This window comes from Ursus arctos, unplaced genomic scaffold, assembly GCF_023065955.2.
Source record: "Ursus arctos isolate Adak ecotype North America unplaced genomic scaffold, UrsArc2.0 scaffold_9, whole genome shotgun sequence".
Taxonomy (NCBI): Eukaryota; Metazoa; Chordata; class Mammalia; order Carnivora; family Ursidae; genus Ursus; species Ursus arctos.
In genome coordinates this window covers 61,841,676-61,867,404 of record NW_026623111.1, presented here as the reverse complement: position 1 = coordinate 61,867,404, position 25,729 = coordinate 61,841,676, and the positions used below count along the sequence as shown (strand labels likewise).

Genomic DNA, 25,729 nt, shown 5'->3' with positions numbered 1-25,729 from the left:
GCTTAAAAGTGGGGAAATGAAGGATTAGATTGAAGAGATTTAAGATGAGAGCCTGAGAAGGGTTTGTGTTTAGACGGTTATTTCTCTTCATCTATCTCAGAAGATCTCCTCATTGTGTCTCTGCTTAAAAAAAAAAAAATGAAAGGTATCTTTTTTTCCCCCCTTGGAACTACTGTTCTTCTGACTCTTTGGACATAACAGTATCCAGAATATGTTTTCTGAGCATGTATTAAGTACCAGAACTGTGCTAAGCACTGTAGATGTGCTAAGCACTTTATGTCTCCATTTAACATACACAACTCAAGAGGAGGCTATTCTTATTACCTTAATTTTACAGATGAGGAACAGAGAGCCACCTCCCATCTCTGTGCACATTTATGCAAACACGTTAGAAGGTGCTTCTCCTGTTGGGTCGACCCAGCTCTCAGCAGGGTGCCTGACTCGGTGAGAAAGAACGTTGGCTGACTGCAGCCCTCACTGCCCCTGAGAGGGGGGACTTGGAGTCTAAAGGCTCTGGCGGTTCAATTACCTGCTCAGTTTCACAGTCAAGTAAATGCTAGAATTGAGAACCGAATCCACGTCTGTCTTCCCCCGTCCTGAACATTTGCACAATCTGCCATTTGTAACCAGGTCCTAATTTGATTTATATAAAACACAGGTTGGCAATTTTTTCCTGTAAAAGGTTGGATAATAAATAGTTCAGGGTTTGAGGGCTACACAGTTTCTGTCACAGCTACTCAACTTGGCCATTGTAGCACAAAGGCGTCTATAAACATTATGTAAACAAATGGGCGTGGCTGCATTCAAAAAGCTGTGTCCCCTGAAATTTGAATTTTATGTAACGTATTCTTCTTTTGATTTTTTCAGCTATGTAGTAATGTAAAAAAAAAAAAAAAAAAAAAGTCTTAGCTTGCCAGGAGTCTTATGAAACAGATGAGTTGATTTGGCCTTTGGGACATAGTTTGCTAATTCCCGATAGCGAATCTTCCAAGAGAATCCAGAACATGAAATCATCACTCATTTCGTGACTTTTTTCTTCCCCTAACACTAAGTCCATAGAAAAAAAAAATTGTGGAGACCCATTTCCCTTTTCCTGCATCTCTCTTTTTCGATGGTGGTTGCTGTGATTAATTATTTCCTAGGTAGATTATGACAGTTTTTTGAAATTATTTGAATGATTCTTCTTTCCCATAGTTATGTGTTTTGAAATTTTTGAGTGATTCCTCTTTCTCAGAGTTATTTTACAAGTAGAGTAGTGACCGATTTGTTTTTATCCTTCTACGATTCTCTTAGCTAGAATTTCAGTTACATTGGGCAGAGTGAAGTTTTTGATTAGAAAACTTGCTTTTAATGAAGAAAAGGAAATTAGATGCAGACCAAGTTCAAAAACTTACTGTGTCCAGGAAGACTACAGACTATAGTCTCTGTACCCTAACCTCAAGCTCAAGGTTCTGGTATGTCTTCAGTTAACCCTTAAAAGAGTTTTGACTTCATAACTTGAACCATCATCTGGGTAGTAAGTCTCAAACTGGACTCCTCAGCTAACTTGCACAACCTACTCTTTGACAGACATCTGAGAATGCCATTTTTTCAAAACTATGGTTAGAAAGATTCATTCCAACAAATGGACAGTTGAAAGGTCATCCAACAAACGGACATTAATCCATTGTAACAGATGGCCAGTTCTTTCTGTATTCAAAAGAACTACCATTTTTTCAGAAATTTGTGTTTCAGACCTTCTCTTTAGCTTCTTCAAATGCTACCAAGTCCCCTCAAACTCTGTGTTCCAGCCACCATTGTCTTTCTCTTGTGTTTGCAAGAGGTCACTAATTCTGCCCCACTTTCTCCGTGAGCTTTCTTTCTTTTTCCTTCTTCCCTTCCTTCCTTCCTTCCTTCTTTCCTTCTTTCCTTCTTTCCTTCCTATTTCTTAAGGATTTTACTTATTTATTTGAGAGAGAGACAGAGATAGCGACAGAGATAGTAAGGGAGAGCACGAGTGGGGAGGAGAGGGAGAAGCAGGCTCCCTGCTGAGCAGGAAGTCTGCTGTGGGCCATCCCAGGACCCCAGGATCATGACCTGAGCCGAAGGCAGATCCCCAAGTGACTGAGCCACCTGGGTGCCCCTCCCTGGGCTTTCTAACTTCCTCAGAGCCCCGGACCAGGTTAGTTGCCTCCCACTTCCTCACATTTGTGGTTATTCGCTCACGGTTTGTCTCTCCAACTAACCTGTAAGCTTCATGAAAACTTGTCCAATTTTGTAACTTTGGCATGTGCGTAACTGCGTAGGATTTAAAGGGAGGCATTCTACTGGAATGAGAGGCTTTTAGTTTCTGTCTGTGACACAGATCCATGTGTAATCATGGCTAGTTTCATTTGACTCTTAAGTCTGCAATTTGCAGCCTGCTCTCTGCTCACAGGACTGAAGTCTATGTGTTTGACCTTTCCTTAATTTGTTTATAAAGCTCTGTGAACAATGACATGATTTCCCTTTCAAGATTGAAGTCTTTCATGCTCTGATAATGGCTCTGGCAAATGAAAACAACGGAACCAGGAAAGCCCGAATTCATATCCAGTTAACTGAGCCCATGTCTGGGACTAGGGGCATCCAAGGACTGTGTCTCATACACTTACAGCAAGGTTGGGTTACACGACAGTCTTGGCTTCCTCTGGCCTGTTTTTCATCACACTTAGCTAAAATGTGAGAAGGATTAGGTCTGCAGGTCTTTAGAAAATGTGTATTTTCTTTTTAATTTTATTGAAGAGGAACCTTGGAGTCAGTTGATGTGATAATATTGCCATGATATATGTATATTTACATCTGGATTTGCATAGTATTTTATTGATGTTCCTAATGGAGTCCTTGTTTTGGAGGAAAAAGCAAGATTTTTAACTGCCTATCATGGCGAGCCCCTCTGTTTTATATTCTGTCAATACGATTTTCTGAATTTCCGGCTATTGACACATCCATAAAAAGAAAAAAAAAGGTAACCACTAAATGTTTAGCAGTTTGATATCTTCTAGTTGCATGTTCCTATTTCTGAACACAGAGTTTGAATTCTAAGAAAGGAGGAAACCAAGTGTTCTTAGAACCTTTTTGAAAACTGTATAGCACAGACAAAAATGGTGAGCCATTTCCATGAGTGCTGTGACTAGATCCTAATGTGGGAAAGGACTGGTAGGGAATGCTGTATTCATTCCGTCCATAAACAGATTGGGGGGGTGTCTCATATAAGAGGCAGGATCATGAATTTATGCATTTGAGAGCATTTCTCTCATAGGATATCACACTTTTCTATGTATTTGTTTGACATTGTTTTCCTGTCCTATTCCTGTTTGCCTAAATTTTAGAGCTTAGCATAATCAAGGCTGTGGAGAGTCACACGATTTGTTTATGAATGTTTAGAATTCTGTGTAGAAAGATGCCCTTTGAGTATTTCTTAAGTAGCCTGATGTATGTTCTGAATTGTTTTCTTTGGTTTTAAGGACAGAGAACTTAGATATTTGCCTGGAAATTTTCTGTAAAGTATTGACATTTTCTCTCTCTCGCTCTCTCTCTCTCTCTTTCTCTTTCTCTCCCTCTCTCTCTGTCACACACATACACAGACAGACAGACAGACAGACACACACACACACACACATTTCTATGTGCCAGACGTTGATTTAGACATTTAAGATACATTAATAATGAAATGTTGAGCTCACATTTTCATTCTACCAAACTCCACAACAAGAAGTTGCTACATGAATCCATGTCTTTTTATTTCTTCTATTTTAAGTTAATTCTTTACGGTGAATATAATGTAATAGCTTCTTCTAGTGCCTTAAGAATGATCTGGTAGTGAATGGTAGCGCTCAGTGAAGATAGTGCGTGCGTGTGAAGTTTCCATAGTTATTCTTGTTGTCTTCTGAAAGATAAGGTAAATAAACTGATCAAAGATGCTCAGTGATGATACTTTGGTGGTATCGGTTTTGGTGAATTTGCAGCCTTATGTCAGCTACATAAATACCTTGTATGCTTGTGACCTCTTCCATTCAGATGCGCAACCAGAAATCAAAGGATAGCTTTAATTGTTCATGTGTAGTTGATTCTTAATCTTCTGAAAATTTCTGAAAGTAATGAATGTTTTATAGTTTATGTTGCCCTGAGAATTAGTTATTTTAAAAATAGATTTGTTAGAACTCAAAGGCTGCTAGTGATCGCTATCTATAAAAATGAAGTTGTTTTGGGATGGTTTCCACGCGGCTATATGCTAATGTTTTTTTTTTTCTTCCATTGTGATAATAAGAGATGATACGGGGAAAGGATACACATGTCAAGGTTTTTCTGATTAGCTGAACCAAGTATATTTTGCTAGTACTTCCTTTCCACATCTTTTGAAAACTACCTTCTGTTCTCAGTTGTTTACATGTAACTGTTTACATAAAGATTATTATCTCTTTGTGCATATGTCATTACGTGTAGCATTTTGCTTATTAAATGCTTAAAAAATTGCTTAAAAAAAGATTTATTTCTCTGTTTTGTGGGGGGAGGAGCAAAGGGAGAGAGTCTTAAGCAGATTCTGCACTGAGCGTGGAGCCCCATGGGGGGCTCAATCTCACCACCCTAAGGTCATGACCTGAGCTGAAACCAAGGGAGTTGGACCCTTAACCAACTGTGCCCTAGGTGCCTTGTATTGCGCTTTAAATTCCATTAGAAAATGTTCTGACTGAATGCTACTACCATTGACACTTAAACATGGGAAAGTCTCTCAGCTTTGATCAATCCCAACATTTCTCATTGTGGATTCTAGGGAGTCCTAGATTTACAGGATATTTAAAATGGGAAAAAAGATGCTTCTGTGCTGGTGTCAGTTGAGCTTCTTTACTGCAAAGCCACTCGGAGCTTTCTGGGTATGTTAATACGCATGATGATTTTCTAAGGGAGATAGCATAGTAATGGCTTTTCCACAAAGAGTTTCATGCTATGGGAACAACTGACTTTCTTATTTTTTTTTTTTTTTTTTAAAGATTTTATTTATTTATGTGACAGAGAGACAGCCAGTGAGAGAGGGAACACAGCAGGGGGAGTGGGAGAGGAAGAAGCAGGCTCCCAACGGAGGAGCCTGATGTGGGACTCGATCCCGGAACGCCAGGATCACACCCTGAGCCGAAGGCAGACGCTTTAACGACTGCGCCACCCAGGCGCCCCCTGACTTTCTTATTTTATGGATTAGAAAACAGAGGCTCCAAGAAATTAAACAACTTGCTTAAAATTAAACCTCTAGACTAATACTTTTAATACAGTGCCATTCTAAGATGGATACTGGTGGGTCCCCCCACACCTTGTCACCCCTCTCTCTATCAGCTCTTGGGATAAAAGTGGCTCTTACCCTGACCTCTGGGCTTGTACTTCTTTTTTTGTTTTTGTTTTGTTTTGTTTTCTTTTTTTAATTTAAATTCAATTATTGAACATCACACCAAAAACTAATGTTTTGTTTTGTTTTTTAAAGATTTTATTTATTTGAGAGAGAGAGCATGAGTGGGGGGGTGGAGAGGCAGAAGGAGAAGGAGACTCCCCACTGAGCAGGGAGCTTGGTGTGAGGCTCGATCCCAGGACCCTGAGATCATGACCTGAACTGAAGGCAGACACTTAACTGACTGAGCCACCCAGGTGCCTCTGGGCTTATACTTCTTATTTGTTTTGAATGACAGGAAATGTGTCTCTGAAAAACTGGCCATGAAGTCCCAAATGTTCACCTGGAGAGTATATTGATTTATTTACAGTTTTTTCTTCCCTGCATTCTTTCCCTTGAAAGAAAAAGAAAAAGAAAGAAAGAAAGAAAGTAAGAAAGAAAGAAAGAAAGAAAGAAAGGAAAGAAAGAAATGAAACAAAGAAACGAAACAAAGAAAGAAAAACACAGAGAATAAAACATTATTACTGGGGATACCAGAGAATGGGGTTTGGGATATACACCTTGTCCCCTGGGGAACTTTATTCCCACACTAAAAATTCAGTAAATACTAGTCTTTGCGTTTGTGGCTTTTGCAGTCTTATTTCTTTGGAGTTCATTCTCTTAGTAAATCATTTTAAATGCCAAGCATGGAGTATACATTGGTAAGTAGACTTTCTAGAGCTCACAATAAATAGTAACAGAAAAGATAAATTAAAGAAATAAACAAACAAATAAATTGTGATAACTGCCCAAGATTGAAGAATAGAGAACTATGAACTGGATAGTAAAGAGGGGGCATTTTCTAGCCAGAGGGTGCAAAGAAGGCTTCCTGGGGAAGTGGCTTAAGGTGAGCCATGTAGGATGACTAGGTGTTGGTTACAGGAGGGGGGTTGGAGGCAGAACCCAGAGCAGGTTCCTTAGGGCTGGACGAGCTTGGCATCCGGAAGTGAGAGGACACCAGTGTGGTTCTTCTGTGGGGAGGGCTTGAGCTTCGGTGCGAAATGTTCTGATGTGTGAATGCATGAGGTTGCTTTCTTGAATTGATGCAGTGTACCTTTCGCCAACAAGAACCATTGTCGTTGGGGCTCCTAGGTGGCTCAGTCGGTTAAGCATCTGCCTTCGGCTCAGGTCGTGGTCCCAGGGTCCTGGGATCGAACCCCACATTGGGCTCCCTGCTCAGCGGGGAATCTGCTTCTCCCTCTCCACCCACCTGTTCGTGCTCTCTCTTGCTATCTCTCTCTCTCTCTAATAAATAAATAAAATCTTTTTAAAAATTAAAAAAAAAAGAAACATTGTTGGTTTCTCACTTGCTTGGTGATTTTTGATATTCATCTTGCCCCATCATTTAAATATATAATGCAAATAGCGTTCTATCATCAAAAAGTCTGGGAAAATGCTGCGTAAGTTTTGTCCAGAAGTAATGATGCTTGTGATCAAAAACTCTTTCCCAGAGACAAATGATAGGGACCATGCGGCCCTTTCGTATAACCCCAGAGACGATTTTTCTTAAATTCTTTTAAGGCATAATTTAAAACTATTTACAGCACTTTGGAAGATTTTATATTTATTATTGCCTGTTTTAACATAACAGGTATAAAATAGAGTATAAAGGAATTTACAGAATTTAAAGGAATATAATGAAACTCTGATTTGACATTGTTATGCTTTCTGCATCATTTTCTGGTATTTCTTTAAAAAAATATGTATTTGGGATTTAACCCTATGCTTTACTGACCACTTTGTTTTTGTCTTCTGCCTCTTCTAGTCTAGTGGGACTGCAGCCATCATTGCTATTTTGGTGTTACTGCTACTACTGGGCATTGGTTTGATGTGGTGGTTTTGGCCCCTTTGCTGCAAAGTGGTGAGTAAGGAGGATTTGCAACTGTATTCTTGTGAAGCAGTGAGATGTAAAGTAAGGCCTGAAATGTGAATCCGTGCCAGTGTTCAACAACAGCAAAGTTTCAGTTAGCAAATTTAATTTTAATAGTTTTTATTACTCTCATATATTCTAGAAAAAATGCATGCCAATAAATGTTCATTATAAAACTTCATCTAAAACACATCTCAGAATCAAGTTTGGAGGGAGAAGGGGAGATGAAGGGGGAGAGGTAGTAGGGATAAAAGAATTTCAAGTAAGTTGAATGATGTTTTCCATTGGATTCATGGGGAGAAGTTGATAATCTTGTTTTCTTGTCAGTACTTACTGAATCCTTCATTACTTCTTTGAAAACTCTATCTTAGGACCTTCTCTATTTGCCTCTCGGAAAAATATTTTAGAAATAAGTCACGGGCACATGTTAGGGTGTCTGTCAAATCGGCAGCTTTGAAGTTATGACAGTTGCTTTGCTTGTGTTATCTTTTGTGTTTGAGGAAAGTCTTTGAAAGAATACAGGTTTCTATTCACTTTCTGTTGCTACTGTAACAAATTGCTCTACATTTGGTGGCTTAGAGCATCACGGATTTCTTATGTAACAGTTACTTGATCACAGGTACAAGATGGGTCTCCCTGGACTACACTGGGCTAAAAGGTATTGGCAGAGGTTCATTTCTCTCTTAATGCTCTGGAGGAGAATCTGTACCCTTGGCTTTTCCAGCTTCTAGAGGACACACACGTCCCTTGCCTCATGGACCCCTCCCTCCGTCTTCAAAGCCAGCATCTCCTTGACCATTCTTCCGTAGTTACGTCTCCCTCTGACTCTCAACCCAGCTGGAACAGGACTTCCAATGTTAAGGAACCATGTGAAGAAATTGGACCCACCTGGGTAATCCAGGATACTCTACCCTCTCAAGATCCTTAACTCTCTCAATCTGCCAAATTTCGCTATGCGATGGAAATTATTCATAGTTCCAGGGACATCTTTGGGGTGCCATGATTCTGCCTTCCACAGTATAGGCTGTTGGGTGGTAGAGTTCAGCACATGGCAAGCAGCAGAATTTGGATTGTTCAGGTTTCAAGCGTAGCCTGAAGAAGCACTCATTCGGAGCGTACCTCCTCCTTAGTTGGATAGTATCCTTTTATTATCGACGCATTGTGCAGAACTTCCTATTCTGTGGATCACAGTGGTGTTGTACATAAGATCACGAGACTGCCTTTTTTCACCCTCACCTTTGCTGACTCATTTCAGTTTCAGTGTCACTTCAGGCACTACTCTGCGTTACTCCAGCAGTTATTATTAATGATACTTCAGTCTGCTTCCATGAGTCAGCTTTACAACCTCAGAACAGTCGCTCCGTGGAAGGAGGCACAGAATTAACTGAGACAGCGGTAGAGACAAGAAGCATCCTGTCTCTTTGCTGAACTAATCCGTTTCCTGCCATAGCAATTTATGTCCAAACGGTTTCCTGTTGTAAATCTCGACTATCCTGATATGGTTCTTTTAGGGTGGCTCGCATTCTTGAGTCTCAAGCTAAAAAGCAAAAAAGTGCCCAAATAGGATTCAATTTTTTAATTTAAATTTTGTGGTGGCAGATTTCCTTCCTTCATTACTTTGCAATTTCATTTATTATTGATCAGAGAGCTCGAAAGTGTCAAAGTATATGATTTTTTAAAAGATGTATGTGAAAACTAAAATAGGCTTCTCTGGGGCCTTGCTAGATACGCTCAGGTACAGATCTTGACCGCCATTTTGGATGTTACAGAGAGGACTCAATCTCCAGGTGGGGAGAATAAGTTCATTTACAACCCTGAGACTAGAGGTCGTGAATCCCAGAGTTTATTTCTTTATGCAGAGCATAGAGGGATGCCTTAAAGGTGTGTTGTCAGGACTTCAGGAGGGTTTCCTATCCCTACAAACATTATGAATGCTTACTAATTTCTGACACTTACTTAATAGAGAGACCCACCTGTATTTGACATTTACAACTATAGATTAGACGGCAGCTAGCCCTGAGTATGAACTTATATTTATACTTAGGCATAAATGAATCATAGCAAATGTTTTCTAAGTTAGCTTTAAAATTTTTTTTTTAAGATTTTTTATTTATTTATTTGACAGAGATAGAGACAGCCAGCGAGAGAGGGAACACAAGCAGGGGAAGTGGGAGAAGAAGAAGCAGGCTCATAACAGAGGAGCCTGATGTGGGGCTCGATCCCATAATGCTGGGATCACGCCCTGAGACGAAGGCAGACGCTTAACCGCTGTGCCACCCAGGCGCCCCTCTAAGGTAGCTTTAAAAGCAGGGTAGAGGCAAAATTCTGTAGTTAACCCTTGGCAATCTGTGTCAGTACTATATTAGGAACTGGGGGGTACAAAAATGACTATAATATGATATGGAAACTCACATTTTAATATGGAAACACAGAAATGTGGGCAAAGTATAATTGGAGGGGCATGAGTGCCCCAGCAGCAATGTTGGTAAAGCACAGTAAGAACATAAGGAGGAGGGATTTGCCAGAGTTCCGGGATTGGCTCAGAGAAACCTTCCTGGGCTGATGACTCCAAACTGACTTCTGAATAATGAATAAGCTGTTTACAGTTGATGAGGGACATTTCAGATGAAGCGCGTGTGGAATTACATTGAGTTATTCCAGCATGCTTTGGGAAGCACTAGGCTGGCTTACCTAGTGGTCGGTGAAAGGGAACAGCCAAAGATGGTGTGGGATTTAGGCAGGAATCCCATTAGGGAGGCTTCCTCTGTCTTTTAGGAAGTTTGAACTCACCCTGGGGATGATGAGAAGCCACTGGAGAGGTTGGATCCGTATAATCCCCTCAAAGAAGCTTTGCTCGATTTATAGTAGGTCTGCCCAGGTCTGGTCCTGGTGGGGACTGAGTTTGCATCCAACTGAGTTTCCATCAGCAATTGAAACGGAAAGCTGGTGACAGAAAATGCCCCTTAGAGATGGCCAAAGCAAAGGATCGCTAACAAAATAGATAGGAATATAAGATGGAAGCTGAGCGAGCTAGAGCAGAATGAAGAGGTCACGTGAAAGAAAAGGGGCAAAGGGACCCATAGCCTCGTGAAAAGGTCTCAAGTGTCAGAGGGTGTTGTAGTGCAATGGCAGGTTATTTGTTTTATTTTGTTCCTTTCAGAGAATATGTTGGTGCAATGCTGGACTTAGAATGCAGTTTGCTAAGTAATTGTTAGCAGTTAAATTATTAGGGATCAATTTAACTTTGACTATATTGTTACCATAATATTACTTTCTAATGGGAAATGAAATGTATTTGTTTCAGCTTGGTGTTGTATAAATTTTGTTTTGTGTGAGTGTTTTTAAAGTACTAGTGGCAAATATTTAAATCTCATCTTTGAACTGAAACATGACGAAACAGCTTAAAATGTCTGTTCTCAGGCATCTTTAGATTATGTCAGCCATCCACCTCCTTGGGAATCCTACTCTTGGGAGCTTTTATAAAGATAGAAAGTCTGGAAATAAAGCCCTGAACAGAGGCCCTAATACTTTTCACACGTTCTAACTCATTCATTTCATATTTTATGTAAATATCTTATGAAATGATTTGTTCATTGTTCGGAGATTAAAATTTCACAGATGTCAAATCAATAACTCAAAAACGACAGTGTTACTTTTTCATTTTAGACAGTGGTACTCATTTTTTTTTTCTTGCCCGACATAAAGGGAAGCTCTCAGAGCAGTAGAGATAAGATTTCCAATGGTGGTGATTCTCCCTGAAAGAAAGGGCAGGGCAGGTGAGGCTCTCCAGGGTTTCTTGCCACTTAGAAAAGCCCTTGTAATAGGCTGAATAATGGTCCCTAAAGATAGGTCTTAATTCCTGGAAACTGTGAATGTTATCTTCTATGGCAAAGGGGCTTTGAGATGTGATTAAATTAAGCTCCTGTGCATAAGGAGACTAGCCTACAGAAGGGGAGAAGGCAGTGTGACTGGGAGGCAGAGATTGGAAGATGCAGCTACTAGCCAGGGAGTGCTGACCGTCGCCAGCAGCTCGGGGAGGCAAGCAACAGCTATAGCCCAGGAGCCTGTAGAAGGAACCAGCTCTACTAATGCTTTATTTTAGCCTTATAAGACTCAGGTCAGACTCCTGAATTCCAGAACTGTAAGAAAATAAGTTTCTGGTGTTTTAAGCCATCAAAATTGTGGTAATTTGTTACAGTAGCATTAAGAAACTAGTACAATCCTTAAATGATTCTGATATTTCCCAGGGTTGGGAATCACGGCTTAGGGCTATCGATTTCGGCAATTCTTATGTAATATGGTTTCAGATCAACTCATAGAAAAACTGTTCATGGAGTCTAAGAGATTGTAAAATGGAAGACAATGACACATTCTTCAAAATGTTAGCAGTAGTTACAAGGCTATTAGAAAATTAGTATGCATTTTTTAAAATGAGAATTACCTTTCTGTTTTGTTTTGAGTAACTGTAAAATAAATGAGCATAATGTTTTATATATTGAGTATAATTTACTTAGTGTTTCAGAGTGGAAAGGAATTATTGGAAGAAACAGGCTTCTAATTAGAAGCATTCGAGGCATATATGTTGTTAGAACCATTTGACAACAGGGACCCATGGACAGCTTTCTCGGGTGCTTGTTATTTGCTAGAAGAGGCCAGTACCATCCCATTTGTATTCAGATATTGAGCCACTAAATCCCTTGAAAGCTAGAAGGTGACCTTTTTACTCTGTAGGGAAAAGCAAAGAACTTGAACGTTTAACTAAATAACTATGCCTCTGACACTATGACGTAGACCTCTTTCACTGTACCAATTTGGTCTCAGGAACAAGAAACATATCAAAGTCATAAATACCCCCTCTAGAATATTTTATATTAAAATTTTAACCAAAATCCTCAAAAAGTTACCCTATCAGGTTAGAAAATGGTACTGTTTTGGTGATACTTAAAGGAAATTAAGATTAAACAATTATTTATGTGATTATTTGTTGAACATTTCTCTAACTTTATAGTCTAATAATTTCCTGAAATCAAGTACTGTGTGTATTTTACTCCTCATTGTAAACCAGGCATCTTACACAGTAAATACTTATCATCCTTGAAGTATTTCAATTCTTAAAATTGAAACACTTGGCAACCTTTTATCTGGAAGACCACTTCAAAATAGGGTACCTTGTTGCCAGTTTTAATCAAAATTCTGTCAACCATGGGGAGGCATTTTGCATGAGAGGATTTATGGTACAATCTTAGTTCTTTGTGTGACTTTCACTGATTTTATTTAAAAGGTATCCTCTATAATGTATGTATCTATAATAGGAAGTGTGGCCTTTGCCATTCTGTACAATAGGAACTAAGATACAAGTACGTAAGGATTGTTAATTGTAATAAAATTCTGAAGCAATTGAACTTTTGTCTAGTTGCTTCTACGTATACCACACAGGGATTTCTACCCTGAGGATTGTCAACTTGGGTGGGAAAAAAAAAAATCTTTATTTTTACTTCCAACTGAAATTTGTCATTTTCTTCATTTATAAATGTAGGTCACTATCCACAAAGTATTGGCAGTTCTGGAAACTTGGTCACCAATAGTAATCACAGATACCCGATATCACGTCTAGTTCTTCACATATTTTTAAAATATCTTTTCAACTATCATAACTTCAAAAGTTAGGGTAGTTCCCAGACCTACTATTGTTATCTCATTATTTAATGAATTATTCATAAAGTAGAATATATTTCTATATCACAAATATTGTGAGCTTTTTTTTTTTTTTTTACAGATTGGATAATTATATCTCAATATAATTGGATTCCTTAAAATCCTTTGTATTTTAATTTAGCCTAATTATTCTGGGAAGGGATCCATAGATTCACCAGATTGCCAGAGAGGGGCATAGAATAAAAAAAGGTTAAGGAAAAACCCCTGCAGTAGAAAATCTGGCCACACAGGATGCTTTTAATCTGAGTACTTAAAAATTTTAAATCTTTCACTTCATTTTAATGCATATTTTCAAGGACAAAAGAAAGAGACAACATCATTTAAAATGTTGCAGAATGGTGTCCTCCGTGTACCGGGGCTTTTCATGACAAAAGAAATCTAAACCAATGATACTTGGAAGACTTTATCGAGTAATAATCATAGTGAAAGAGCCCTCATGCAAAGCAGAAATTTTTAGGCACTATTATTAGTGAATTACAGAGTGTATTGCAAACTATTCCGTAAGGGGGAAAGTTCTCATTTTTGTGTGAAGTTATTTCTCACCATCTGTTGAAGGGTCTGTATCCTGCTCCTTGAGGATCCTCACATCCACCCTTTACAGCTGCTTTTCGTTAACAAAGACATCAGCTGCATCCTTCCTTTTTCCTTAAATTAAAAATGGGGGCAGGAGAGGTTAAAAAAACTAATCGCGTACGGAATCATGAGTGAAATATTAGAAAATATGGATGTTTTCATCATTGTTTAGCTTAGAAGGTATGTTGAGTTTATGGCAGATTTGTTTTACTATCAGAATGGCAGAAATGACAGTCCTATGGTTGTATCATTTGGCATAACCAGACACTCTGCAGAATTACAGATGTAAGGCTAATGAGGTGGCAAACAAAGGCTTTCTGCAGTGTTGTCAATTAGAGTGTGTTATACAGCTGCAGATAAATATCCGAATATGCTAGAAAAGATAAATGTTCACTTTGCTCTAGTGTCCTTGGCCAAAGTTCTCCATCCTCAAGGGAAAATTGCAAGCTCATTTTTCCTTGGTGCATTTAAGACATTACATAAAGATCTCATAAATCTTAATTTGAAAAACCATTTTAAAAAGTTATCTTTTTAAAGCCCAATTTGCCTATAAGTAAGTTGAGCTTTCACGATGAGGATATATCTGACTGGAGCTCCATGGAATCATTTTCTTAGCCAGCAACAGCTGTGCTGTTCTTTCTAAATAGTAATAATGCTCCTATATTGCACTTGTTTTTTATTGTTGAGTTGGGCTCTTGGTGCCTTTATTGAGTTACTTTGAGAGTAGCCTGATTTTTTTTTTTTTTTGGAATGCACAATAAAACAGAAGTAATTTAAATTTTAATATGCCTTTCTTGCACTATTAATTAAAATGATTTATGTTTGGTTGCCTCCTTGAAATAGAGTGTGATGTTAGTACTTATTGCTTCCATGGTGATGTTTTCCAACAGAATATCATTTGCAAAACAGGATTTCGAACTCTTCCTGGTCTTAGTTTATTTGCTTTGATAGCAGCACCTTTCCTTAACTCTTGGCAGAATACACTCTCACACTCTTCTTCCCAGTCCCCATTTGGCATTTTAAATTATATTTATTGTCCAGACCTCCCACCGGTTATTTATTTGTTCGAAGCAGGAATCTTTGATCACTGATGAGGCTGTCAAGGAGGAGAGGAGAGGGCGGATGAGGTAGCTCAGACCATATTTTGATCTGGATGATGAAAGCATCTAACTTTGTGAGATTCAGAAAAAAACTTCCCAAATACTAGTGTAATAGAACTTTGTGTTTCTGCACTTCAGAGGAAAGGCACTACACTTGCTCTCTGATCTTATCAAAAAGAGAAGGAAAGGAAGGCCCACATCTATTTCAGACAAATTTTTCTAAACACTGAGAGTGACTTCTCTATTGTTTGTGGGCTCTTAGTCACTTAGATGACATTGCTGATAAATTGGGCATTTGTTTTTGTCACTGGCAAGAATCAGTCCTGAAACACTACTTGATCTACGGGCGTTGTACAGTATCTTTTTTTTTTTTTTTTTTTTAAATCCAAGGCAGTTCACTGTTGACAGTTCTTTTCACTCTTTTCTGAATATTGGAACATATGATTGCATCAAGCTGGCTGCAGGCTCCAGTGCTGACATTTTCTAGCGCAAAGAATGCCCACATCACTCGAACATTTGAAAAGTGTTAATGAGCAGATCAAAAGGACTGTTGCCTGAAGCAGCTAACTTTTTTTTTTTTTAAAGAAATCGGCTCTCCTCCAAACTGAAATCTTCATTCTAGCAGCTAAGTAGATGAGATGTAATCCTCCCTGATGATGATAATAACAAATGAAAAAAAAATTGGAGGAGAATCAAACTCTACATATGGTTCATAAAATGGTGAAAGTGTTTTCCAGAATCTTCAATACAGAACTAAAGGATGCTAAGTGGAAAAAATCCTGGCAACTAGGCAATATTATGCCTTTTAAAATCTGCAAATTCTCATAAAATATGGTGCATATGAATACATCCTTTTCTGAAATGGATGTGTTCTTGCACTATTTAGTACAAGAATGGGATTCTCATGACTGTTATTTTTAATGTATTTACACTGACAGTAAGGTTTCCTTTTCTCCTGCACTAGTTTTGCTGAAATGTAAGGATATCAGTTGGACACAGATTTTTTTCCATTTTGACTTTTGAGCCAAATGGCTTCAGATTATTTTCACCCTCTTTTGTTACTTCTGAGGCCCTGTAGTAGAGTGGCGAGAGGGAACATTTTGAAACATCACATTAAAATAATTTTATTTCCTGTTCCAGCATTTCTAGGTCAGTGATGTTGGGCATATTAATTAACAAGTTATGTCTCTATAAAGTGGGAATGATAACCTCTATCTTTCATAGTTACTATAAGGTTTAAATTAAACTCTGTCTATCTTCCTACCTACCTACCTATATCTCTACCTACCTACTACTTATTCATCCATCCACCCATGCATCTATCTATCCATCCATTCATGCATTCTAGCAATTAACAACTACTCAACACATCTTCGGCCTTTTCTTTTACACCCTTTCCCTTTGCAGTCTGAACCTTATTTTAAAAGGATGTCATTTGACAGAAGAAGTCGAACTTAGAGTTTGGAGATAGATGGATCTGGGTCCTGGATTTGAGTTCTAATTCTGTTTTCTCTTTATGTACCCTTGGGCAAGTTATTGAAATTAGAGTCTCCCTTTCCTTATATTTAAAATGGGAATAAGTATAGTAACTTCACAGGGCTATTAGGAGAATAAGAGAAATATAGAGTGTGTGACATATAGCAGCACCAATAAAGGGTGATTACTGTTAATAGTAATAATAGCACAAAGATGAGCCTTGGCTCTGGTTCAGTTTCTGAAGATTCAGCCTTAGCTCTTTGTTGTGGTGGTGGTTGTGTCCCTTAATTTACTTAATTTAGATCAAAATTTGATTTAAGTAGAGTTTTAATGGCTGTATTCCATTGTTAACAATGTAGAAAATACAGATTGGATCTATCTGAGATTTAGGTCCAAACTAAAATTTGAACAATGAAGATATTATACATGAAGAAAATTAAGAGTTCTCTAAACATTATCAGTAACATTACATTTTAAAAACCTTTCACTATGGAAAATTCAAACATGTACAAAGGAAAAGTCTAAAATAATGATTCCCGTCTGTCTCTTTCAGTTAGCTTCAGTGATTCTCAGTTTATGGCTGATCTTATTTCATCTATAATCCCCTCCACTTACCCCCCCCCCCCCGCGCCAAATTATTTTGGTGAAATATCAGAATCATGTCATTTAATCTGAAAATTTTTCAGTATATATCTTTAAAAGATAAGCAGTCTTTAAAAAGCAATATCCATTGCAAGAAATATTAAAAGGGATCCTTTCAGTGGGAAGGAGAGACCAAAAGCAGCAAAGACTAGAAAGGAACAGAGATAAATCTACAGAACGGTGACATTACAGGGAATACAATGGACTAAATTCATACCTACTAATAATGACTCTGATGTAAATGGACTCAATCATCCAATGAAAAGACACAGGGTATCAGAATGGATTAAAAAAAGACCCATCGATAAGCTGCTGACAAGAGACTCATGTTAGACACAAAGACACCTCCAGATTGAATGCGATTGGGTGGAGAACCTTCTGGCTGCTAATGGACACCAGAAGAAAGCTGGAATAGCCATACTTGTATCAGACGAACTAGATTTTAAACCAAAGACTGTAATAAGAGATGAAGAAGGGCACTCTATTATAATAAAGGTGTCTATCCAACAAGAAGATCTAACAATTGTAGATATTTATGCCCCCAACTTGGGACCAGCCAGATGTATAAATAAATTAATAACAAACTCAAAGAAACTTGTTGATAATAATACAATAATAGTAGGGGACTTTAACACCCCACTTACAGGAAGGGACCGATCATCTAAGCAGAAGATCTACAAGGAAACAAAGGCTTGAATGACATGGTGGACCAGATGGGCATAACAGACATATTCTAAAGCAGCAGAATATACATTCTTTCCAAGTGCACATGGAATATTCTCCAGACTAGATCACATACTGGGTCACAAATCAGATCTCAACCAGTACAGAAAATTGAGATCATAGCATGCATATTTTCAGACAACAATGCTATGAAACTTGAAGTCAACCACAAGAAAAAAATACATGGAGGTTAAAGAACATCCTACCAAAGAATGGATGGGTCAACCAGGAAATTAAAGAAGAAATAAAAAAATACATGGAAGCAAATGAAAGTGAAAACACACAGTCTAAAACCCTTGGGATGTAGCAAAGATGGTCATGAGAGAAAAGTATATAGCAATACAGGCCTCCTTCAAGGAGAAAAAGAAACGTCTTAAATGCACAATCCAACCTTATACCCAAAGGAGCTGGAAAAAGAACAGCAAATAAAGCCTAATACCAGCAGAAGGGAAAGAATTAAGATTGGAGCAGAAATAAATGATGTAGAAATAAAAAAAAACAAACAGTAGAACAGATCAATGAAACTAGGAGCTGGTTCTTTGAAAGAATTGACGAAATTGATAAACCCCTAGCCAGACTTATCAAAAAGAAGAGAAAGGACCCAAAGAAATAAAATCATGAATGAAAGAGGAGAGATCACAACCAACAGCACAGAAATACAAACAATTTTAAGAGAATATTATGAGCAATCATATGCCAACAAATTGGGCAATCTGGAAAAAATGGATAAATTACTAGAAACATATAAACTGCCAAACCTGAAACAGGAAGAAACAGAAAATTTGAACAGACCCATAACCAGCAAAGAAATTGAAGCAGTAATCAAAAGTCTCCCGACAAACAACAGCCCAGGGCCAGAGGACTTCCCAGGGGAATTCTACCAAACATTTAAAGAAGAATTAATAACTTTTCTTCTGAAGCTGTTCCAAAAAATAGAAATGGAAGGAAAACTTCCAAACTCATTCTATGAGGCCTGCATTACCTTGATTCCAGAACCAGACAAAGACCCCGTCAAAAAGAATTACAGACCAATATCCTGATGAACATGGATGCAAAAGTTCTCAAGATACCAGCTAATCGAATCCAACAGTATATTAAAAGGATTATTCACCATAATCAAGTGGGATTATTTGTCGGCTGCAGGGGTGGTTCAACATCCACAAATCAATCAATGTGATAAACCACATCAATGAAAGAGAGGATAAAAACCATATGATCCTCTCAATAGATGCAGAAAAAACATTTGACAAAATACAGCATCCTTTCTTGATAAAAACCCTCAAGAAAGTAGGGATTGAAGGAATATACCTCAACATCTTAAAGGCCATATACAAAAGACCCATAGCTAATATCATCCTCAATGGGGAAAAACTGGAAAGGTCAAGAGTGTGACATGGAGGTCTTCTCTCACCACTGTTGTTCAACATAATACTGGAAGTCCTAGCCTCAGCAACTATACAATAAAAAGAAATAAAATGTGTCCAGATTGGCAAGGAAGAAGTCAAACTTTCACTATTTGCAGATGACATGGTACTCTATGTAGAAAACCTGAAAGGTTCCATCAAAGAATTACTAGACGTGATACATTTCAACAAAGTTACAGGATATAAAGTCAATGTACAGAAATCTGTTGCATTTCTATACACCAATAATGAAGCAGCAGACAGAGAAATCAAGGTATTGATCACCTTTGCAACTGCACCAAAAATCATAAGATACCTAGAAATAAACCTAACCAAAGTGGTAAAAGATCTGTATGCTGAAAACTATAGAACACTTAATGAAAGAAATTGAAGAAGACACAAAGAAATGGAAAAACATTCCATGCTTTTAGATGGGAAGAACAAATATTGTTAAAATGTCTATTCTACCCAGAGCAATCTACGTATTCAGAGCAATCCCTATAAAAATAACACCAGCTTTTTTCACAGAGCTAGAACAAATAATTCTAAAATTTGTATGGAACCAGAAAAACTCTGAATAGCCAAAGTAATTTTGAAAAAGAAAAGCAAAGCGGAGGCATTACAATTCCTGACTTTAAGCTGTAATAATCAAGACAATATGGCACAAAAACAGACACGTAGATCAACAGAACAGAATAAAGAACCCAGAAATGGACCCACAATTGTATGGCCAACTAATCTTCAACAAAACAGGAAAGAATATCCAATGGACAAAACACAGTCTCTTCAACAAGTGGTGTTGGGAAAACTGGACAGCAACATGCAGAAGAATGAAAGTGGCTCATTGTCTAACATCATACACAAAAATAAATTCAAAATGGATGAAAGACCTAAATGTGAGACAGGAAATGATCAAAATCCTAAAGGAGAAAACAGGCAGCAACCTCTTTGACCTCAGTTGGAGCAATTTCTTACTAGACACGTCTCCAAAGGCAAGGGAAACAAAAGCAAAAATGAAGTAATGGGATTTCATCAAGATAAAAAGCTTCTGCACAGCAAAGGTAACAATCAGCAAAACTAAAAGTGAACCTACAGAATGGGAGAAGATATTTGCAAATGACATATCGGATAAAGGGCTGGTATCCAAAACCTATTAAGAACTTATCAAACTCAGCACCCAAAATACCAAATAATCCAGTTAAGAAATGGGCAGAACATATTAATAGATACTTTTCCAAAGAAGACATCCAGATGGCTAACAGACACATAAAAAGATGTTTAACATCACTCATCATCAGGGAAATGCAAATCAAAACCACAAGGAGATACCACCTTACACCTGTCGAAATGGCTAAAATTAACACTAGAAACAACAGATGTTGGTGAGGATGTGGAGAAAGGGGAACCCTTTTGCACTGTTGGTGGGAATGCAGTGTGGTTGGAACTAGAGTGTATTATGCTAAGGGAAATAATTCAATCAAAGAAAGATGCAAATATCATATGATTTCACTTATATGTGGAATTTAAGAAACAGATGAACATAGAGGAAGGGCAGGAAAATTAAGATACAAACAGAGAGGGAGGCAAACCATAAGAGACTCCTAAATATAGAGAATAAACTGAGGGTTGCTGAAGGGGTGGTAGGTGGGGGGATGGGCTAAATAGGTGATGGGCATTAAGGAGGGCACTTGTTGGGGTGAGCACTGGGTGTTATATGAAGTAATGAATCACTAAAGCCTACTCCTGAAACCAGTAGTACACTATATCTTAACTAACTTGAATTTACATTTAATAAAATAAATAAATAAATATATACATACATACTATGTTAAAAAAATAAGAAATAACAATGTAAAAACTTATCCATGATTCTAGTAATATACTTAACTAGTAATAATTCTTTGATGATACTCATTTTCAAAATTATTACTGTTTTAAACTTCTGAAAATTTTAAAACAAAATTCAAACATTTGACATTAAAGTGAAGCAGTTCATATTTTCCAACAATTTTTCTTCTTAGTCTTGAGATGCAGATGTGTACTTGAATTATCAGAAGCCATTGGTTCTTGGTCATTAATTTTCTTTTACCTTCTTTTTTAGTTGAGGGAAGTGCAGAGGGAGAAGAGGGTGAGAGAATTTTAAGCAGGCTCCATGCCTGGTGCAGAGCTCAAGGCTCATAACCCTAAGGTCATGACCTGAGCCGAAATCAAGTCGGATATTTAACCGACTGAGCCACCCAGGTGCCCCTGATTAATAATTTTATATCATGATGGTGTGAAAGGTTAGGGTACCCCAGGCCTGGTAGAGGTCATTTAGATTCGATCTCAGTCTTCATTCCTCTCCCCATAAAGAATCAGCCATATACAATTTCATGAAAGAATATATTGAGTCATGATTCATAGAAAAGACTTCTTGGTTAAAATGTTGATTTGTGGCACGTGAGTGGTTCAGTCCTTAAGCGTCTGCCTTCGGCTCAGGTCATGATCCCAGCGTTCAGGGATCGAGCCCCGCATTGGGCTCCCTGCTGAGCAGGGAGTCTGCTTCTCCCTCTCCCACTCCCCCTGCTTGTGTTCTCTCTCTCGCTGCCTCTCTCTCTGTCTAATAAATAAATAAAATCTTAAAAAAAAAGAGTACATTTAAAAAAATAAAAATAAAAAAATAAAATGTTGATTTGCTTTTGGATTAACGGGTGGGGAAAGAGAATAAGTTAATTTCCCTATCATCTCTTGCAAAGCAAGTTAACTTGTGCCTTGTGAGTTTATGAAAAAGTCAATGAATCTTAGAAGGAAGATTTCGGTAGTAAATTCCTGCTCTCTTTGAAGGGACATACCATAATCTAGTGGAAAATGTTTGCATTTTGACGTTAGAAGAACCATTTAGTAAAACCTTGTGCAAGGTATTTGACAATTTTTGTTCTTGTTATTCACCTGGAAAGTGAAGGTACTCATATATCTATGGCATAAAGATAAAATGAATCAATGAAGGAGTTTTTGTGAATTGTTAGGTGGTTGTTACCTAGCACTGCCTGACAGACCACTCCACAACCTAGTGTCTTCAAACAATTTAGTGTCTTCACAGTTCTGTGGAGACTGGCTCAGCTGGGAGAGTCTTGCCCTGGGGTTCTCTCATGTGATCGCAATCAGGGGTCAGCTGGGCTGGAGTCATCTGAGAGCTTGACAGGCCTCCAGGTCCGAGAGAGCCGTGTTTGGCACTTCAGCTGGGATGGCTGACGTAGCTGGAGGCTGGCCAGGCACCTCTCATCAGCCAGCCCTTCTGTAGGGTTATCCTGGATTTCTTCCTCCTCCTGGCCCGATGGTCTCAGGGTAGACTTCTGGCCTGACAGCAGGCTTCCTCCAGGGTGAGTGTCCCAAGGACGTTGAGGGAAATGGAAAAGCTTCTTTTGACCAGCTGCAGAAGTCACACGGTACCACCTCTGGCTCATGCTAGTTAGTCAAAAGCCAGTTACAGGCGAGCCTATATGCACAGGGAGTGGCATAGCCATTGAGAGACAGGGCTCACTGGGGACATCGTTGGCACTTCCACAGTATGTTACTAGGCAAGTTATTTTTGCACATCTTCGCTATCTCCTCGCTGTGGCACCAAAATTTTTACTTTTGTTTTTTGTTGTTTTGTTTGTTTTTTGGGGCAGGTTATCAAGGATCCGCCTCCACCACCACCTCCTGCACCGAAAGAGGTAAGTAAGTGCCTAATGAGTGATGTGGATATTTTTTTTCTGTATTTAGATATTATCCCCAAATTTGATCCATTACGTTGTTGTTGGAAAACTGTGATACCTGTGTATTGACTTTGGAATTTATGAAAATTAATTGTTATTTTTCATCTTCTTATGATTTCTTTCATGTGCTAGAGGAATAGGACCATCAAAAACTGATAAATATGGACTGGCCATGAGGCTCACTAGTGCATAGAGACTTACTTTACTTTTTCTCTCAGTATATCAATAGTCCTGATGTTACTTATTTTATTTATAAAAAGTTAGAAGATCCAAGCTGGAAGTTTAAAGGTGTTCATCCTTTCTTCAGAATGATTATTACTTTTATATTAACTCTGTTTGTTCTCCAAAACTGTGTTGGCAACATGAAATATGGAAGTAGTGCATTTTCAAAACTTCTTAACTGCCTATCTTTTTAGTACCAATTTTGCAGTTTAACTTAACGTGTGTTGATGCTTTATATGCTTTTTGAAAGGCCATCCTAAATTTAATGTCCTATCTTTTTAAATTTGAAGTAACAAATAGAATTGGAAAAACAAAACAAAACAAATGCTGCTGCTCCTAGTTAAGGAGCAACTTCTGGTGATCTGGTGAAATAAAGGAGATTCTGAAAACTGGAAGGACGGGAGTCCTTATATTCTGCAGAACTCCACTTGAAATGTATGCGTGTAAGCATAAGGACATCCAAACACCGCATATATAATTGTTACTCCATTTCTTCCATATCAATGGCATTAGTCAGAAAAATGTTAAAATGTGTGTTAGTTTTGACTAAACAGTATTTTAGGAAATTAATTAAACCCATTGTTAAAAACTCGAATCTCCATAGGAAGAAGAAGAACCTTTGCCTACCAAGAAATGGCCAACTGTGGACGCTTCCTATTATGGTGGTCGAGGGGTTGGAGGAATTAAAAGAATGGAGGTTGGTACCTTTAAAAAAAAAATAGAAGCTGCTAATCTGGAATGTGTAATTCTAGAACTATTAAGCCATGGAAACTGTGCTTTTCAGAATTTCATAATACCATCCAGTTTTATTTAACACTGGGTCTTTTTTGGATCACTTTTTTTTTTTTTCCTATGGAATCATCCTGGCCATTTCAAAACTGTTCAAGAAGAAACTTCATTAGTCAAAGAATTGCATTGATAAGACGTTTGAACTCTCAAGGGCAAAACAAAGTTAGGGTTTTTCTCACTATTTTGGAAAAAATTACTGCAGACAGCATCAACTTTGTAGAAGCCAGCCCCTTGAAGTAGCAACAATGCTTGTCTTTGAAAAGATCCAGTAGTTATGTACTATTTAGGGATAAAAATGTTAAAATATTCGGTGGTACGGGTATGACCTTATCCCAGATGTAGAGGAGGCACGTATAAGGCATTTCTTTTACAGCTTTTAGGTATCACTTATGAACAATCATAATTAATTTTAAATATCATTTATAGAATATATTGAACTTTTAGACTGGCTCAAAGTGTGGATTAAAATTGAACTTTAATATTATACCTTTAAAGTGGAACGAGGTCTTCTGACCACCACAGAAATAGTTTTTGAAGTGATGGATTAATTAATAATAAGCAGTTATCGCCAGCATTGAGCCCTTAACCACAGCATAGACAGGCCAGCATCCCACCTCAAGGAAAAGTTGGAGGAATTTTCTCATTGATGGGCCGACTTCATCATTAAACACAGATCCTGGCAAGTCTTCCTTATTAGTTACCCTTTAACTTGACTTCTCGATAAGAAGGACTTTTTATGTGTTCTGCAGTCATTTCACATATCTTCTCCTCTCATATGGGCTTTGTCCTGTTACTGCCGGCAAAAATCAGTGAGCTAATTAACAACCTTACAACTGTTGGCGATTTTCTCTTTTTTCTACATTTCAATAAAATTCAGATTCTCAAGGAGAGTTTCCCCTTTCAGAGTAAATTTCGGTATTCTTCCGAAGGAGCACAGACCTACTTCATGTGGTTGTAATTACCAAAGTGGTGATTCAAGTCATCTGATAGTCTCACTTTCTTGACCACTTTCGATCTTAAAAGAATGCACACTTTCCCTAAAAGCATGCCACTTTACTGCTGAAATACCCTCTGAGGCACGTACCTCACTGCTCAGAAGCCATGGAAAAGGCAGGTGCTAGAAGCTGTTAAATTTGTCTTTTGGAGAAGATAGTGCCCATGCATCTGCATGTGGATACCTGAGAATATCAAACAGTCCAAGAGAACGTGGTTAGGCTCACTCTTGTTGTGTGACACAGAGCAAAGGTCATTTTCCTTCTGCTTCCCTTCGTTCGGTCATTCTAGGCTGGGAGGGGTGGGGAAAGAGTAGATTAGATAACCTTATGTGTATGAAAAATCAACTTGTAAATAAAAGAGTTACATATGGATATCTAAATATGGTCTATCCCAACTTATTTTTAGTTTATTTCACCTCATTCCAAAATGTGTGTGTAAAAACTGTATGCAAGGGGGAAAAAAGTTTGACAAGATACACTACAAAATGTGAGTAGCTTTCTCTGGAGGGAGTGATTTTCAATTTGTGCTATGTATTTCCCTGTTTTTTCCTAGCTCTTTTGACAATGAGCATGCACTACTCTATATTCAAAATAATAAATTTAATTCCATTTTGAAGTCTACACGTATAAAATACCACATGACAGTGAGAGAAGGATATGCTAGTAAGTGAGCCTTAAGTGAATAATGTTTTTGTTGAAAACACTAGGAGTCGGGCTAGATTTTTGTTAGTCCGGTATTTCAGTGTATTGAAGATTAAGATCTTTCTAAAGAAAACTAAAAGCATACGCATGAGCTCCTGAAGTGGTCCTGAATTAAAAGGAATAATATTGGTTTATGGTCAAGATAGCCAAGGGCTCAGGGGCGCCTGGGTGGCTCAGCGGGCTAAACGTCTGCCTTTGGCTCAGGTCGTGATCACAGGGTCCTGGGATCAAGCCCCACGTCAGGCTCCCTGCTCAGCAGGAGCCTTCTTCACCTTCCCTCCCAGCTCATGCTCTCTTCTCGCTGTCTCTGTATCCTCTGTCTCTCTCTCTCTCAAATAAATAAATAAAATC

At 38.2% G+C, this 25,729-nt stretch overlaps 1 protein-coding gene across 3 annotated transcripts in view; it reads left to right on the top strand.

The window, feature by feature from the left end:
* Positions 1-25,729, top strand: part of ANTXR2 (ANTXR cell adhesion molecule 2) — a 140,507-nt gene that overhangs the window by 56,925 nt on the left and 57,853 nt on the right. For 2 of the 3 annotated variants that reach the window (XM_057309870.1, XM_026509890.4), the window contains exons 12-14: positions 7,197-7,292; positions 22,584-22,628; positions 23,497-23,589. In XM_057309870.1, the coding sequence (XP_057165853.1) occupies positions 7,197-7,292; positions 22,584-22,628; positions 23,497-23,589 (234 nt within the window). The remainder of the gene's footprint in view (positions 1-7,196; positions 7,293-22,583; positions 22,629-23,496; positions 23,590-25,729) is intronic. The other variant, XM_057309869.1, reaches the window with a different exon arrangement.